This window comes from Hippoglossus stenolepis, chromosome 4, assembly GCF_022539355.2.
Source record: "Hippoglossus stenolepis isolate QCI-W04-F060 chromosome 4, HSTE1.2, whole genome shotgun sequence".
Lineage (NCBI taxonomy): Eukaryota > Metazoa > Chordata > Actinopteri > Pleuronectiformes > Pleuronectidae > Hippoglossus > Hippoglossus stenolepis.
In genome coordinates this window covers 11,730,528-11,743,745 of record NC_061486.1, presented here as the reverse complement: position 1 = coordinate 11,743,745, position 13,218 = coordinate 11,730,528, and the positions used below count along the sequence as shown (strand labels likewise).

General features: G+C 38.6%; 1 protein-coding gene across 2 annotated transcripts; it reads right to left on the bottom strand.

Moving 5' to 3' along the window:
• Positions 1 to 5,847: 5,847 nt before the first annotated feature.
• Positions 5,848 to 10,482, bottom strand: il10ra (interleukin 10 receptor, alpha). Of its 2 annotated transcripts, none has more exons than XM_035154488.2 (7): positions 10,212 to 10,482; positions 9,561 to 9,687; positions 9,097 to 9,266; positions 8,838 to 8,980; positions 8,263 to 8,434; positions 7,645 to 7,763; positions 5,848 to 7,472 (listed from the first exon to the last, which is right to left on the bottom strand). In XM_035154488.2, the coding sequence occupies exons 1-7, from the start codon at positions 10,297 to 10,299 to the stop codon at positions 6,564 to 6,566; spliced, it is 1,728 nt and encodes a 575-aa protein (XP_035010379.2). In that variant the 5' UTR covers positions 10,300 to 10,482; the 3' UTR covers positions 5,848 to 6,563. The 2 variants fall into 2 exon arrangements, with proteins under 2 accessions (XP_035010379.2, XP_047195537.1); XM_047339581.1 differs by having other exon boundaries at positions 7,645 to 7,664.
• Between the last annotated feature and the right edge of the window lie 2,736 nt (positions 10,483 to 13,218).

Below are 13,218 nucleotides of genomic sequence, written 5' to 3'. Positions count from 1 at the left end.
TAATATCGGCTGAGGGCTTTGCAAAATGACATGTATCTATTATAGCCCTGATCACTGTCAAGGAGTATCAGTTTCACCTCTCAGTGTGATGTGCTGGTAAAATGAAATTCTTTCCTGGAAAACTGCTGCCATATTTCCCAGAAATCCCCAAAATGATTTCCCGATAATTATTTCACTGCACACTGCTCCCGATGTGCCCCACATAAATACAAAGACTGGCAGGTACAGTAAAAAAACATCTACAAAACTAGACAGTGCAGTAGAAAAATAATATCACAAACACCCCCAACCGCCTCCAGTCCCTCCCCGAAACAATCACATTATGATGCATATCAGTAATGTAAAACATACCATCAAGCTTCCATTGCATAACACTCAATTTGACCAGTTAGTGACGCTAATTATTACTTTCTTTGCCGTCAGTACACATAAAAACATCACTACCCATTTCAGACATGAATATTGTGAAGATTTAAGTTTACCATATCTCTGGGTTTGACTCTCCCGCCTTGAAATAGCTTGAAAACTATCGCCAATGTCAAAACCTATAACCCTGATTGACGGCGTCTGAACAGTCTGACATATCAAGTTTGGATTACATATTAATTCCTTTTATTGGACCAGATTGGATAATTTTTATTGCACATCAAGTAGGCAGCAGCTATCTTACTTAACCTTTGCACAAACTGTTACGATCATGTTATATGATGCCAAAGAAACTAGAGCGGACCAACACCTTACATGGAAACAATAAAAACAATACAATCAACAATTCAGCATAATACATAATCATAACCATCTCATTTCCTAGAAATCAAATCTCATTGTCCATAACAATATGAATATGTTAATAGGTGACCACATCATTCAGATATTACCCTGTAATTACCCACTAATATCTTACAGTTATTTGAATATTATATCAAGAAACCAATTTCTTCAAGAAATCTTATTTCATAATTCACCAATACTATGATTTGCAATGTGCAACCTCTTCTCATTCTTCCACCTATCAATCTGGCCTTTGAGCTTAGATTATTTTATTACATATTCTGTTCCCAAGGGTCAGTTATGAACTTACATGCTCATATCCTCATTTTAAACACATTCAGAGTTTGACTTTACTGCCTGGAGAATGCTTGGAGAAGTGGTTACAGCCTTATTAGCAGCCATAGTATCAAGAACTTTAGTCATGATTATAAGTACTTAATGTGATATACGTAAGTTAATGGAAGGCAGCTAACTCGCTGTGTTGCTTTGAACACATTTGTGGCTCTTGTTCTGTGGTTAAGTTAGAGTGTTAGACAGGTTAGAAAAGGACACGTTTAACCACTCAAAACTGATAACATCTCATGAATGAGTGGTGACGTCTTTCAGACTATTGCAGACACTTTGAATTCAATTCAATGAGACAAAAGTCATAATGTCACAAGAATAAAGTCGGAATTCAATTAGAAAGAAGTCACATTATTTATAGAAAAGGGGAAAAAATACCCGTACTCGCCGGATTTCCATTCTTTCTGAATCCAAGTTACTCCACAAAAGAGGTACTTTCCTCCAAGTCTGTGTGTATCTTTCCAGCCTTTTTTCTCTGTCTAGTATAGACACAATTTCTTGAACAATCTTTTGAAAGTCCTGATATGATAATGTGATGCTGATGAGCCAAACGATTTCATACTTTGTTATTTGTGAGATCTACATTCAAGTATAACTCAACAGGAGGCTCAACCTTCCTCTTTTTAACGCAGTCCCGGAATTAGAAAGTGGCCAGACCTATCCCAGATAATAGTATTTTTGGAAAACATATTGTTTTAGTATAGTGTATAGTGTATAGTGGGTCACTCCATGTGTCCAGAGATGCAAAATTGTACCAGTAGGAAACACCCAAGAAAACCCTGCCATGCTACAAATGCTATAACAGAAATAGCAAAAATAATTCCAATGTTTTAAAGGGAGTTGGTACTTTTTACAGCCCACATTCAGTTTCTGTATAGCTGGTGAACTCTGTAAATGCCAATGAAGAGGTGTAATAACTCAAGTCATCCAACAGGAGTCTCCATGCACCAGGTGTTAATACCTGGCAGTGTATTTTTGGAGTATAAAAAGAGAGGCTGCTATTGGAGCTGTGACTTAAACCTAATTGAGAGGCCTTTAATTGTGTGGTTAAGATAATTCTCTTAAGGTCGTCCTCGAGTGAGTGTCCTCTTGGTTCTCAGTGAAACAAAGGTGGATGTCTTGTTGGACTGCACAGTATCACAGTACTCCAGAGTCAATTCTAAAACAATGACTGCTGTCCATGTAAGAACGACAGGTCGTCCCATCCACTTTGTTCTAACATTTGCGAATGAAGGGAGGGTAGTGGACCGTCAGGATAGAGAGAGGATAAACCGGTTTAAAAGAATGACTGGTATGGGGACATGGACGCAGAGTAGACGTAGGCAAAGAAGGAAGAGGAGGCACTTTTGTATTTTTACTCTTCACAGTCGAGTCAAATAAAAGAAAAAAGGCTTGTCTAAAGTCAAATAAGTAAGTTAAATAGCTCCACAACAAACGGACAGTGAGGAGAGGACAAGACCGACAAGACATCATCAGTCATCCTGGCTAGTTCGCTATGGGGAATGCTGGTAAACTGAGATTTTCATTCACACTTCTGTTTGGCTTGTGACACACGACTTCTAAAATTCAGAGATATTTTTCTACTCAATTATTTTTTAACAATATTGCCGTTTCTAGATTCCAAGGAAACAAACCTTCCTTTTTTAGATTCAGTTCCTATGAAGGCTTCTTGTTGTATATTTCACACAGAAACTAGTTGTGCTTCCCTGTATGTTAACTGATAGCTTAGAACGTTTAAAATGTTTAGCCCTTTAAACCTGCATGGCCACTGACTCCTGCTATTACTACATGTGTAGAATAGAGCTGTTGTTTGAAAGGTCCTAAGGTAAAACACTGACCATCTAGTTGGACTCGATCTTGCGCAGTTCTGGAAAATAAATCTCCAAATGGCGGTGTGATAAAGATCCCAGTTTTTCGCGTGATGCGCCATTTGTTTATTTCTCTCTCAAGCTCCACACACTCACTTTCAGTCTCTCCAGACAGCTAATGATGCTAGGGCCTGAATCTTTCACAGAGATTGATCATCCAATTTAATTTCATCAGGGGGAATATTCATTTATAATGAACACATACATATTGATCAATTAGACCAAGGCAGTCAGACTATTTCAGTTGGTAATTCTGTATTGCCAGTTATACGATACCCTATCAAATTAAACAAGAATTAAAATGAGCCTTTGTATTGCTCAGTTGTCTAGTTTATTATTCTTGAATGCTTGCATGGTCATCTTTGAAAATGTGTTAATCTATAACTATGATCGAATCACCTCTCTGTGTTTGTATTTGCAGGGACCAGGGTAAACCCATCGACAGTTGGGGTCGCTGTGGGCTTTGGCATTCTTGCAATCCTCTTCACCATTGGCATTATACAATTCTGCACAAAGTACAAATGCCAAAATTGCAAAAAATGTTGCAAGAAAAAGGGTGAGCAGAGCTTCAATGAGCCATTGCAAAAACTTACCTCTTCTCTTCTCTCTAGCGACGATTATATTAATAATATTTCCAAAGACCTCTGTGGACACTTATCATACAATAAGAACTATATATGGGGCCAAGATGGTAGCAATATATACAAATGCCAATGCATGATGATTTGTACGAATCCAACAAGGTTTTTTTTACCTTGAGCTGAGGCATTTTTCGTCACTTCTCTCTTTTGTTTCTTTTTGTTTGAAATTAAATCCATTAAATCCAAAGTTGGAAGCACAGATCTCAGAGATAAATATCTCAAAATCTGCACAAATGAAGTTGAAACTCTCTGCATGGCTTTATACTCCAGGAGAATATACTTAAACCCAGTGAAACGGGTGTGGGTGCTGACATGCGATGCTGTGCAATATCACCCAACAAATATGAAGAATCTGTCCCACAATTGTCATAATGCATGTTCATTGTGTCTCCTCTTCCTCTTTAGAGCCGTCACTGAAAGAAAAAGTGCTCACGTAAGTGGTTTGTTGCTCACAGGCTTTTGAAATACAAAGTTTACTATCCTCACTCATACAGTAATGGTTGCATGGTTGAGCTTTGTGTTTGATCTTTCCCTCTTCAGCAAGGTCGGTTTGAAGAAGTCTGCTCCCTTCTCAATCAGCAGCAGGATGAAATAACAAATCAAGATGTGTAGCAGCAGATTCTGGCAACCATCTACGTGATTGAAAGCACACCCTTCATCTCTCCCTTTCCCACGCACTGCCGTCTTGTTTTCAGAATGTATGTTATTTGTTTGTGTTAACATTTAGCTGCTATAATTCATTTTTCATTCGTAATCCATTTGTTTAACCTGAACAGGTAATTTTCGATATTGTTTTTGAAACATTTTTAACTTGATGTGATACCATGTCATTGTCTCTTTGAAGTCGGGTCTTAAAAACAAAAAAATTACTTCTTTGTCTTGAAACAGAAAACAGGGTATATCACGCTGTAGTGTGTACACAATTGTATTATTATGTCATGTAATTTCGAATACGTATTAAAAACAAAATGGGTAATTTACGTTTAAATATATCTTTCAGTTTTGCTATTTGTCATGAGAAACTGTCACACACCCTACAGAAGTGCACACATTGTGCCGCACATAAGAAAAACGTTCAAGGGGAAGGCAGAATATCAACAACTTAACCACAGCAGATCAGTTTTCTTGTAAAATGCGAGTGACTTCCCCCCCCCACTCCTCTCATGCCTTTTTTAATGCTCTCTTGTGGCCAGAACTACAGTTTCATGTTTCTCATGTTTTTCTGATGTGAGCTGCTTCCAAAGAATTGAACAAAGGTCAACTTTCGTATTCTGTCAAGAAAAGTCATAACGTATACGAGCACAAGACAAAAGTAGAGAGATTAGGAAGGTTTTCTTTTGAATATGATTGAAATTATTTTTGACAACATTCAGGCTTTGTGTGATCCACAACATTAAAACAGTTAAAAATCCATTTCCTGAGTTTCGTCCTTAGTCGTCTTTGATTGAGGGCTTCAAAAGCACCAGGCTCACAGCATATCAGATGGTTTTGGTAATCTCTTTTACCCAAAACAATCATTTAATAAGTAAATCTTGTCTGGGATTTGCACGGCTAATTTTGTGACAAGGTCTTGTTGTATCAATGTACACAATCGGGATTTGGAGATGCAGTACACATTGCACAGAGAGCTCTAGGTGTGGGGATTGGGGGCTCTACAGCAACTTCTTTTACTCCAGGGTGTCCGAACAGGTTTATCCAACCACATTTTGTGATCATCAGTGGACATGTAGTTGTGATACTTTTTAGTCTAAGTGATTTGTTTCTCTCAAACTTAAGGATTTGACTTTACTGTCTCACTTCCACTCTATATGTATACTGCACATGAAGAAATAGGCCTTACTACGGCCTGGTAGGTAAAACAAACTGTCATTTGCACAACAGCTGAAGAGCTAAGTGTTCAGTATCTATGACAATTCTGCTTTGCTGAACAAAAACTGCTGTCTTTTTCTGTCTATGCAATGCAGGACATATCAAATAAGTGGAAGACTGAAAGAGGAAGTGTTTTTTTTTTTTACTGAGTAAACTATATTTAAAACCACTGCTCTCTTATTTGCATATGGGAACCCCAAGTACTGCTAATAGATATGAAATGTTGTTTTTTCCAGTAGGTATAAGTTTGATCTTTCACGTTTGTCTTTGTGCATGCTTGAGTCATGGTTTCTGAAAATCAGGCCATTTGTTTACCCCTGGTTTTTTTATGAGTGTATGAAACTTACTGAACATTTCAACAAAAGACTTGTCTTTTAATCACATGTAGAAAAAAGCAGAACTGTGTAATCACAGCAATACACAATAAATATAATTTTAAATAACTAATAAATAAATGGAAGTAGCTTAAAGACAGTTCTGCAGTATGTCACATGAAAATCACTTGCTTAGTCGGACAAAATGAAAAACAATCTGTAAAAAACATCCTGCTCATTATAGAAAATGACTAGAAATGTTTGGTGCTTAATTCAGTCCTTCTCTGGAAACCAGTTCACAAAAACAGTGGAAATGTGACCGAAACTTTAAAGATGATTTCATGTTAGCAGAGATGTATAAGCAAAATGTCCAAAAGCACGTAACTGCTGAACCGTTCCTCTACATTACTCCCCACGCCAGTTTCACTTCCGGCTTGCTGCCTTTTAGTCAGCTGTACGTACACCCAGTGGGACACGACTGCATGAAGTTCAGGCTCCATCTGTATAAGCTCATGAGACTCAAACAGATATCAGCCAGCAGCTGTGTGGTTCTTATTTCCTTCCTATATGAGCAACAAGTGTTTTGTTTCCTCCCAACACTTCAGATTTGGAAGTCACGAAAATACTCCAACATACTCCCCAAAACTAACAGATGCCACCATTTCATGACTCAAAGAGTGCGTCATGTCGGGACAAGGGGGCGTAAAGGTCCATGATATGTTGTTTTATATATATAGCGATGTTGTCTCACAGTATCAGTCAGTTGTCAGCTGTACGTCAGTGAGGGAGAGACACACATTGTTCATATTGAAGTCATGTCCTCCCTCCACAAGTGGGGGTAAAGTCGATAGCAGAGGGAAAGTGTCCCCAAGTTGTTTAAACATGTTTTTTAAATCGTCCATCATGACGGTGTCCATTTGCGAATTTTTTGAATAACTTGAAAATGTAAGCCCCGCTTTGTAAGAGTCCACAAAATCACACTTGCTGCTCAGTGGCACATTTTCTATACAGGTTGATCTGTATTTTTTGATGACCTCAGCTCCGTTATGACCCTGTTTATGGCACCAAGTGCACTGACCTGCTCCCGAACAGATACACACCTGAGGGCCAGCTCTGTAACCTGTGACCACTTCGGCCAAAACTGTATCTGAAAGTATCTGTTTAAACGCCTCCTCATCATCACTAACACACATATGCACAGCAGAGGGGCTCTGTGTGCGGTAGCTACCAACAGGGACGGACTCCTTTAGGGGCCTGATGTCCCGTCCATCCAGTTCCACAGAAGAAGAATCCAGCTGGCAGCCCAGCCCCACTCCGCTATCCTCCCTTTTACGAACTTTGTCAGCATCAGTCCTCTCATCCTGCAGGGAGTAATCTGTCTGACTGCCGGTGGAGCTCTCTGTTCCTCCCAAGCTGCCGAAGCCACTGTCGTCTTGTCTCATTAGGGGACATCCTCTGTTGTTTGTGGCAGAGTTTGACTCCCCGCTTGTCCTCCTGTCCTCCTCCTTTTCATTGTCCTCTGTCATTGTGAAATGGGTCACTAGGTGATTTTTGTTGTTTTTCACTTCTGTTCCGTAACTGGATAGGAACCATCCTCTGTCTGTGACAACCTCCACAGTGCCCTCTTCAACTGCGAGTGGAAGCCAGTAACTTGCAGGGGATTTCTGGGCAAGAGAAGATGAAGGATTAGTCGTTGATTGATTGTCAATTGCATGATCAGATTTACCTATGAGCTGTCATGAAGCTATAATTAAGAATGTGATGCAAGGTGGTCTTTGAGAATTGAGATTTATTTTCATAGTTGACAGTACATTGTCTGCAATTTTATCCACTTACCAATGCAGCAGGTGTTTTCACTGGTAGTTTCATGTAACACAGGACGATGGATGCCATGATAGCGATGATTAACACCACACCCAGAATAGACAGGGATGATACAGCAATTATGAACCACTCTGGAAGGAGCATAACAGAAAATATTTTAGCATGTATGACTGTGGATTTATTCGGAGCAATAGAAGACAAGAGTGACACAGGAGTGGTGTTGATCTTCTCATCTCAATCTCAACAAGAAAGTGAATAGGTTTCATGTATTTTACATAAATGTCGTACTATTTCAATTTAGGCTAGAAAACATGCATTTGTGTGTCAAGCCTATAAAAAGTACAGCATGTGGCAGAACAGTATAGTATACACTATATACATGTATACAGTAGAGTATATCCATATATAGGCCTGCTGTAATTACAGTAATACACCAGCATGTCTGTATGTATCTTATTTGATTGTTGCCACATACAACTATTTGCCATTGACGTTGTTCTTTGTCTTTACAGTCATTTGATTTTTAGTCTCTTCAGCTACATTCTTTTAAACTAAATAAATCAACTCAACTAAATTGTATTTCATGCCGCTGTCTGTTGTTGTGTGTCATCACTGTAATTTTTTTCTTACCTCTCTCCGGTAGCAGCAGACACTGTTTAGGAGACACAGCACTCACAGAGCGGGCTCCGTTACCCTCGACCTTCATGCTGACGCAGTACTTTCTTCCCCAGTGGAGAGAATTGAAAGTCGTGGTCCTCTGATGCCCCCCAACGTCATCTTCTTTGAGGTATGCTGTGGTATTCTGCAGGGTAGAAAACGAAATGCCACGAAGGTCAAACACTAAACCTGAAAGGGGCACGCCTGAGGTGTTGATTCAGGAAGATTAGATTGACATTAAATATCAAAATATTGTTAATGTGTTTTAAAGATGATTTAAATCCAACAATATTCAGATACAAACTGAGTTTAACTTCTAAATGAAAAATTTCTCAACTGAGCATCACTGAAAATAGTTTATTTTCCGCTTAACAAATATTTTGCACAATTCAATAATTGGATAACTGTGTTTTTCAGTGTTTGGAAATCCCTGACAGATTAATCCTAATCTTGTTTATCGAATTTTTGGTGACAGGGTTATTGGATAGCGTTGCTGCTGTCTTACTTTATTTCACATATTGTGCCTTTAAACCTTATTTAACGCCCACCTTATCTTTCTCTGTCTCCTCCAGGTAGATGGTGTAGGTGAGCCCATAAGGAAAGATCTTTCTCAGAACGAGTTTCTGATGAACCTTAACTGACAGAGTGCTGGAAGTAGCCAACAAAGTGAAGGAGGGCGGCTGCAGTTCACCTGTAAGAACAGAGGAAGGGAAGGTAAGAAAAGGACTTTTTAGTGTGACCATCCAAAATACAAAATTTAAACAAAGCCACACTGACCAATCATACCAAAGTAACAACCGTGCTTACTTTCAAAAAGGCGAACTCTCTTCATTGTCCACAGAGATGTGTCGTCTCCTGCGACCAGCTGAACTCTGACCTTGTACGGAGCGTTATAGTCGTATATAAGGCTGCTCAGGTCACAGTAGGGGTTTGTGATCCCAGTACAGCGTTCCACCTCGGTCCACTCACCATTGAGCCTGTGGGTAGAAAAACACAGCAGTTAACAACTGGAAGGAGCAGAGTCATTGGGCAACACAAGGCAAAATAAAGTGTAGCTTTTAATAAAAGTCAGAATCAACATTAAATATTTCTCTTGAGAAAATTATTATAGTTGGCAAAGGTTTAGAGGAAAACAAATTTAGATCGATGGGACAGAAATAAAACCGAAAACACTGGGAAATGTGAATTGCGAAAAAACAGGAAGTTGGTGAACAGAACATGGTAACTCTTAAGTAAAGCTGTTGTTACTGATATTTCGAAGTTAAACTTACTTTCCCATCTGTACATTGTACTTGGAGTTCAAGGGGGCATCCGCAGGACGTTTCCAATATATCAGTACCTCCCCATCCGAAATGTGCACCACCAGGCCATCAGGCTGAGGGACGCCCAGTCCTGCCACTGAAAAAAAGAGGGGAATCATGATTTACATCTATTAATCATTTACATTTCTCCAAATTAAGTATAGTTAAATTGCGGCTTTCATTTTAAAAGTTTTCTACAGAACCAAAGACTATTTTCTAAACATGCTGAAAAGTTTTTTTTTAGTTAAATGCTTAGCGAAGGATGTGGTCTATTGTAGAAAAGGAAGTATGGGTAATGAAAAAACACAATGATCTTGCAAATCGCTGATGGGATTTCGTATCACGGTGACACTGTGGGTGTTTTGTAAAAGGGAACAGAGTTTTACTAATTTCCACTCCGGGAATCATAACCCAGAGTGGAACAGGAACATTACGATCAAAAAAAAATTTCTTTCTCTTCTGGCGCCTCAATTGACCCACAGTGTTTCACATGAATAGATTTATGTAACAATTCAATAGTGATAAATGAAAATTAATGTCAGGATAAACATTGTTTATAAAAAAAAGCGGTTTAGTTTGTCAAATAAAACAATTCGAAAAAGATGCAGTGTTGTTAATTACCTGACAGAGAGTTCATGCAGATGACATGGAAAAGAAGAATTAGAGACTTGCAGCTCATATCCATTTTTGGTTTCCAGAGAAATATCATCACTCAGTCATAATCTACACGGTGGTCTGCAAATAAAATCCCTTCTTGTCATCACTGAGGCAAATTAAACTGTAGAAACATCTTCTCCTCAATGACTCTGAGTAATGGTTCAGTTAGACAGAGAGGAGGCAGCTGTTGCCATTCGGCAGTTTTCCCCGAATGGCTTGATGTACTTAGTTCTCCCCAAATAACCTTCCTATCTTGCTTAACTCCCCTCCCTCTTAGATGACAGCGGGTGACACGTTTCCTGCTGTGACGTTGCTCCGAGTTTCGTCTCTCTCTAGCTGCTCTCGTCAGACCTTTTTCCTCTTTCAACATTCTCAACAAATGCATGGTGTACAGTGAACTGCAGTTGAGAGCTGTCATGAAGAAAACACTGTTAGTCTGATGAGAGTTTTAGAGAAAGGAAAAGTGTTTAGAGTCTTAATTTCTCTGTGTCTGTGCTTTCCTGTGAGTCTGTGTATAAAACCTCAGTTGTGGTTGACTGCATGATATGTGGTTTTTGCAAAGAGCAGTGGTTGAAGTGGCTCTGAGAAGACTCACAGCCACCTAAAGATGCACAGTGACTACAGGGGTACTCAGAACAAATAGTTAATTTAACCCTACAATTCAAATTGTTCTAATTGCCAACAAGTAAAAATCATTGTTGAAAAATGTTTTGTTGGTAAAGTTTTGAGTTTATATACATTACTGACTTTTAATGTGATCATGACCCCATGCTTTACGAGTCCAGTAGAATTTAGATTTCATGTAGCGTTTGAAAATATCTCATAAGTTTATAAACTTATGTTAATTAAAGTGATTGAAGTGTTTCAGTTGGTTGGAATATCTGTCTCTAATCTGGACAAACCACAGTGGGTGCTGACCTTTATCTCCATTACCTCATCTTAATCAAAAGAGATATCATCTCCACACGGGTTTTTCAGAAAATGCATGATTTGAGTTGTTAATCGTTTTTCCAAGAAGAAATGTTATTTTATACTCTGACTGTCATTATTTCCATTATATAGATCAGATAAAATCACGCACACCGTATTAAACGACGCCTTAAATACTCAAACACACATCTGGATTTTCCCTTTTGCGTCTGCTGGATACAGCTCTATAGTAAATGTGCAAAAACAACATAGATTTGCATCGCACCTAAAGAATAATAATAAAACTTTATTTCAATATCAGTTACTTAAACAAGGTTACAAAGTGCTTGACAAGATGTATGGGAATAAAACAACACAGAACAAAACAAGACAAAACTAAAATATGGAAGATAACATTAAAAACATATTGAAGACAAACAACATCTGTTAAAACCAGTTAAAAAGCTGATATTAAATGGCTTTACTATGTTTAAGCACTGTTTTCAAAACAGGTAAAGTGCTGGCTAGTCTCATCTTCTCAGGCAAGTAATTCCAGAGCCTCGGGGCACAGATGGCAAAAGTCCTGTCACCTTTAGTTGCAAGCCTTCACTTAGGAACTGCTATCAAGTTTTGGAAGATCTTAGATTACAGCTTGGAGCATAAATGGAGGCCAGACCGTGCTGAGCTTTAAATGTTAATATAAGAATCTTAAAATCAATCCTCAATTTAACTGGCAGCCAATGAAGGGAGGCAAGGATTAGAGGGATATGGGCCCGACGTTTGGTTGGTTAAAACTAGAGGGCCAGTCATTATTGAATCAGTCTCTTCAGTTCTGCCGCTGTTTTCCCCAGGAACTGTTCTAATAACTAGGTGCAATGTTTACCTCCTTTGTGTGACATTTGTTTCGTCATGAAAAGAGCAATTACTGTTATCATGTTAATTTGATCTTTATAATTGAACCCACACATGTACTTTGGCAACAACTGACCTGTATTATTGAGATGTTGACTTTTCTAAGAAGTTAAATGTATCTGTTTAGCTTTGGAAGGAATATCAATATGTTTCTGAAAAAGCACTTTCTCTTTAATTACAGCCAAATATGTCACATTAATTCCCCCTTTTGTTTCACACTTCTTCTTCTCATGTGACTTTTGAGTTTTTGTTCCTGCTGAATGCAAACGTTGTTGCTACTCTCATCTTTTGGTTTCTGTCTCGCATATGAATAGGGAAGCACGGAGTGGATGTGAAAAGTGGCCGCTCTACTGCTTGTGTTTATTCAGGGGAGGGATTTTTCCTCTTGAGTCATTTGGTTCCAGGGGAGTTCCCTGCAGTGACTAGATACACATTGGATGCAGACTCTACATAATATCCCCCTCTAGTGGTGGTAGAGGGTCTGCTCACGGTGAGTCTCTAGTCGTCTGATAATCTAAATCCATCATGCAGTATCTGAGTAATGGCAACATTTAGATAGAGCCTCATAAAGTTTAGAGTTTATGGTTTAACACCATTAATGTTGATACAGACCTGCAGTAGTCATATACTAGGCTCTAACATTATGTGTTGATGTTGCTCTATCTGCCCTAACAAATTATTGTTATATGCTAAGCATTTTAACTTTATTTATGTAATAGTATAGAGTTGTGACAAAACATGGCGAGAGGGGGGGGGCATGAAACAAAGGTTCTCTCAGTCTAGTTAAATTCTGGGATAGTATTGTATGCATCGTAGACCATGAGGCCACCACAGTGCTCTATATCTATACGTATTCATATAGTAACATTATTATATTATCGTTTCTTGAGTATATTATATATTCACCAGACATTGCGCAACATCATCATGTGGTCTTTTGACAATCAGATGAAATGATTTTTGCTCCAAAAGTTCCCAAAACTACACCATTGTCAAAAAAAACAATCATTGCCACCTTTCTTGACCTTTTATATCCAGTTTCTGCTGGTTCTGTTTGAGTTTCAGTGTATTGTGTTATCTGTAAATCTATGTCCTCCAGAAGGCTGCCAAGGGCTGTTCAGTGCAGAGATTATAGCCTCACATCAGAGGT

Coding starts and splice junctions, on each gene's coding strand:
- il10ra (XM_035154488.2), bottom strand. CDS start 10,299: ATGATATTTCTCTGGAAACCAAAAATGGATATGAGCTGCAAGTCTCTA. Junction 9,267..9,560: donor TACAATGTACAGATGGGAAA/GTAAGTTTAACT, acceptor TTCTACCCACAG/GCTCAATGGTGAGTGGACCG. Junction 7,473..7,644: donor TGAAAACACCTGCTGCATTG/GTAAGTGGATAA, acceptor TCTCTTGCCCAG/AAATCCCCTGCAAGTTACTG.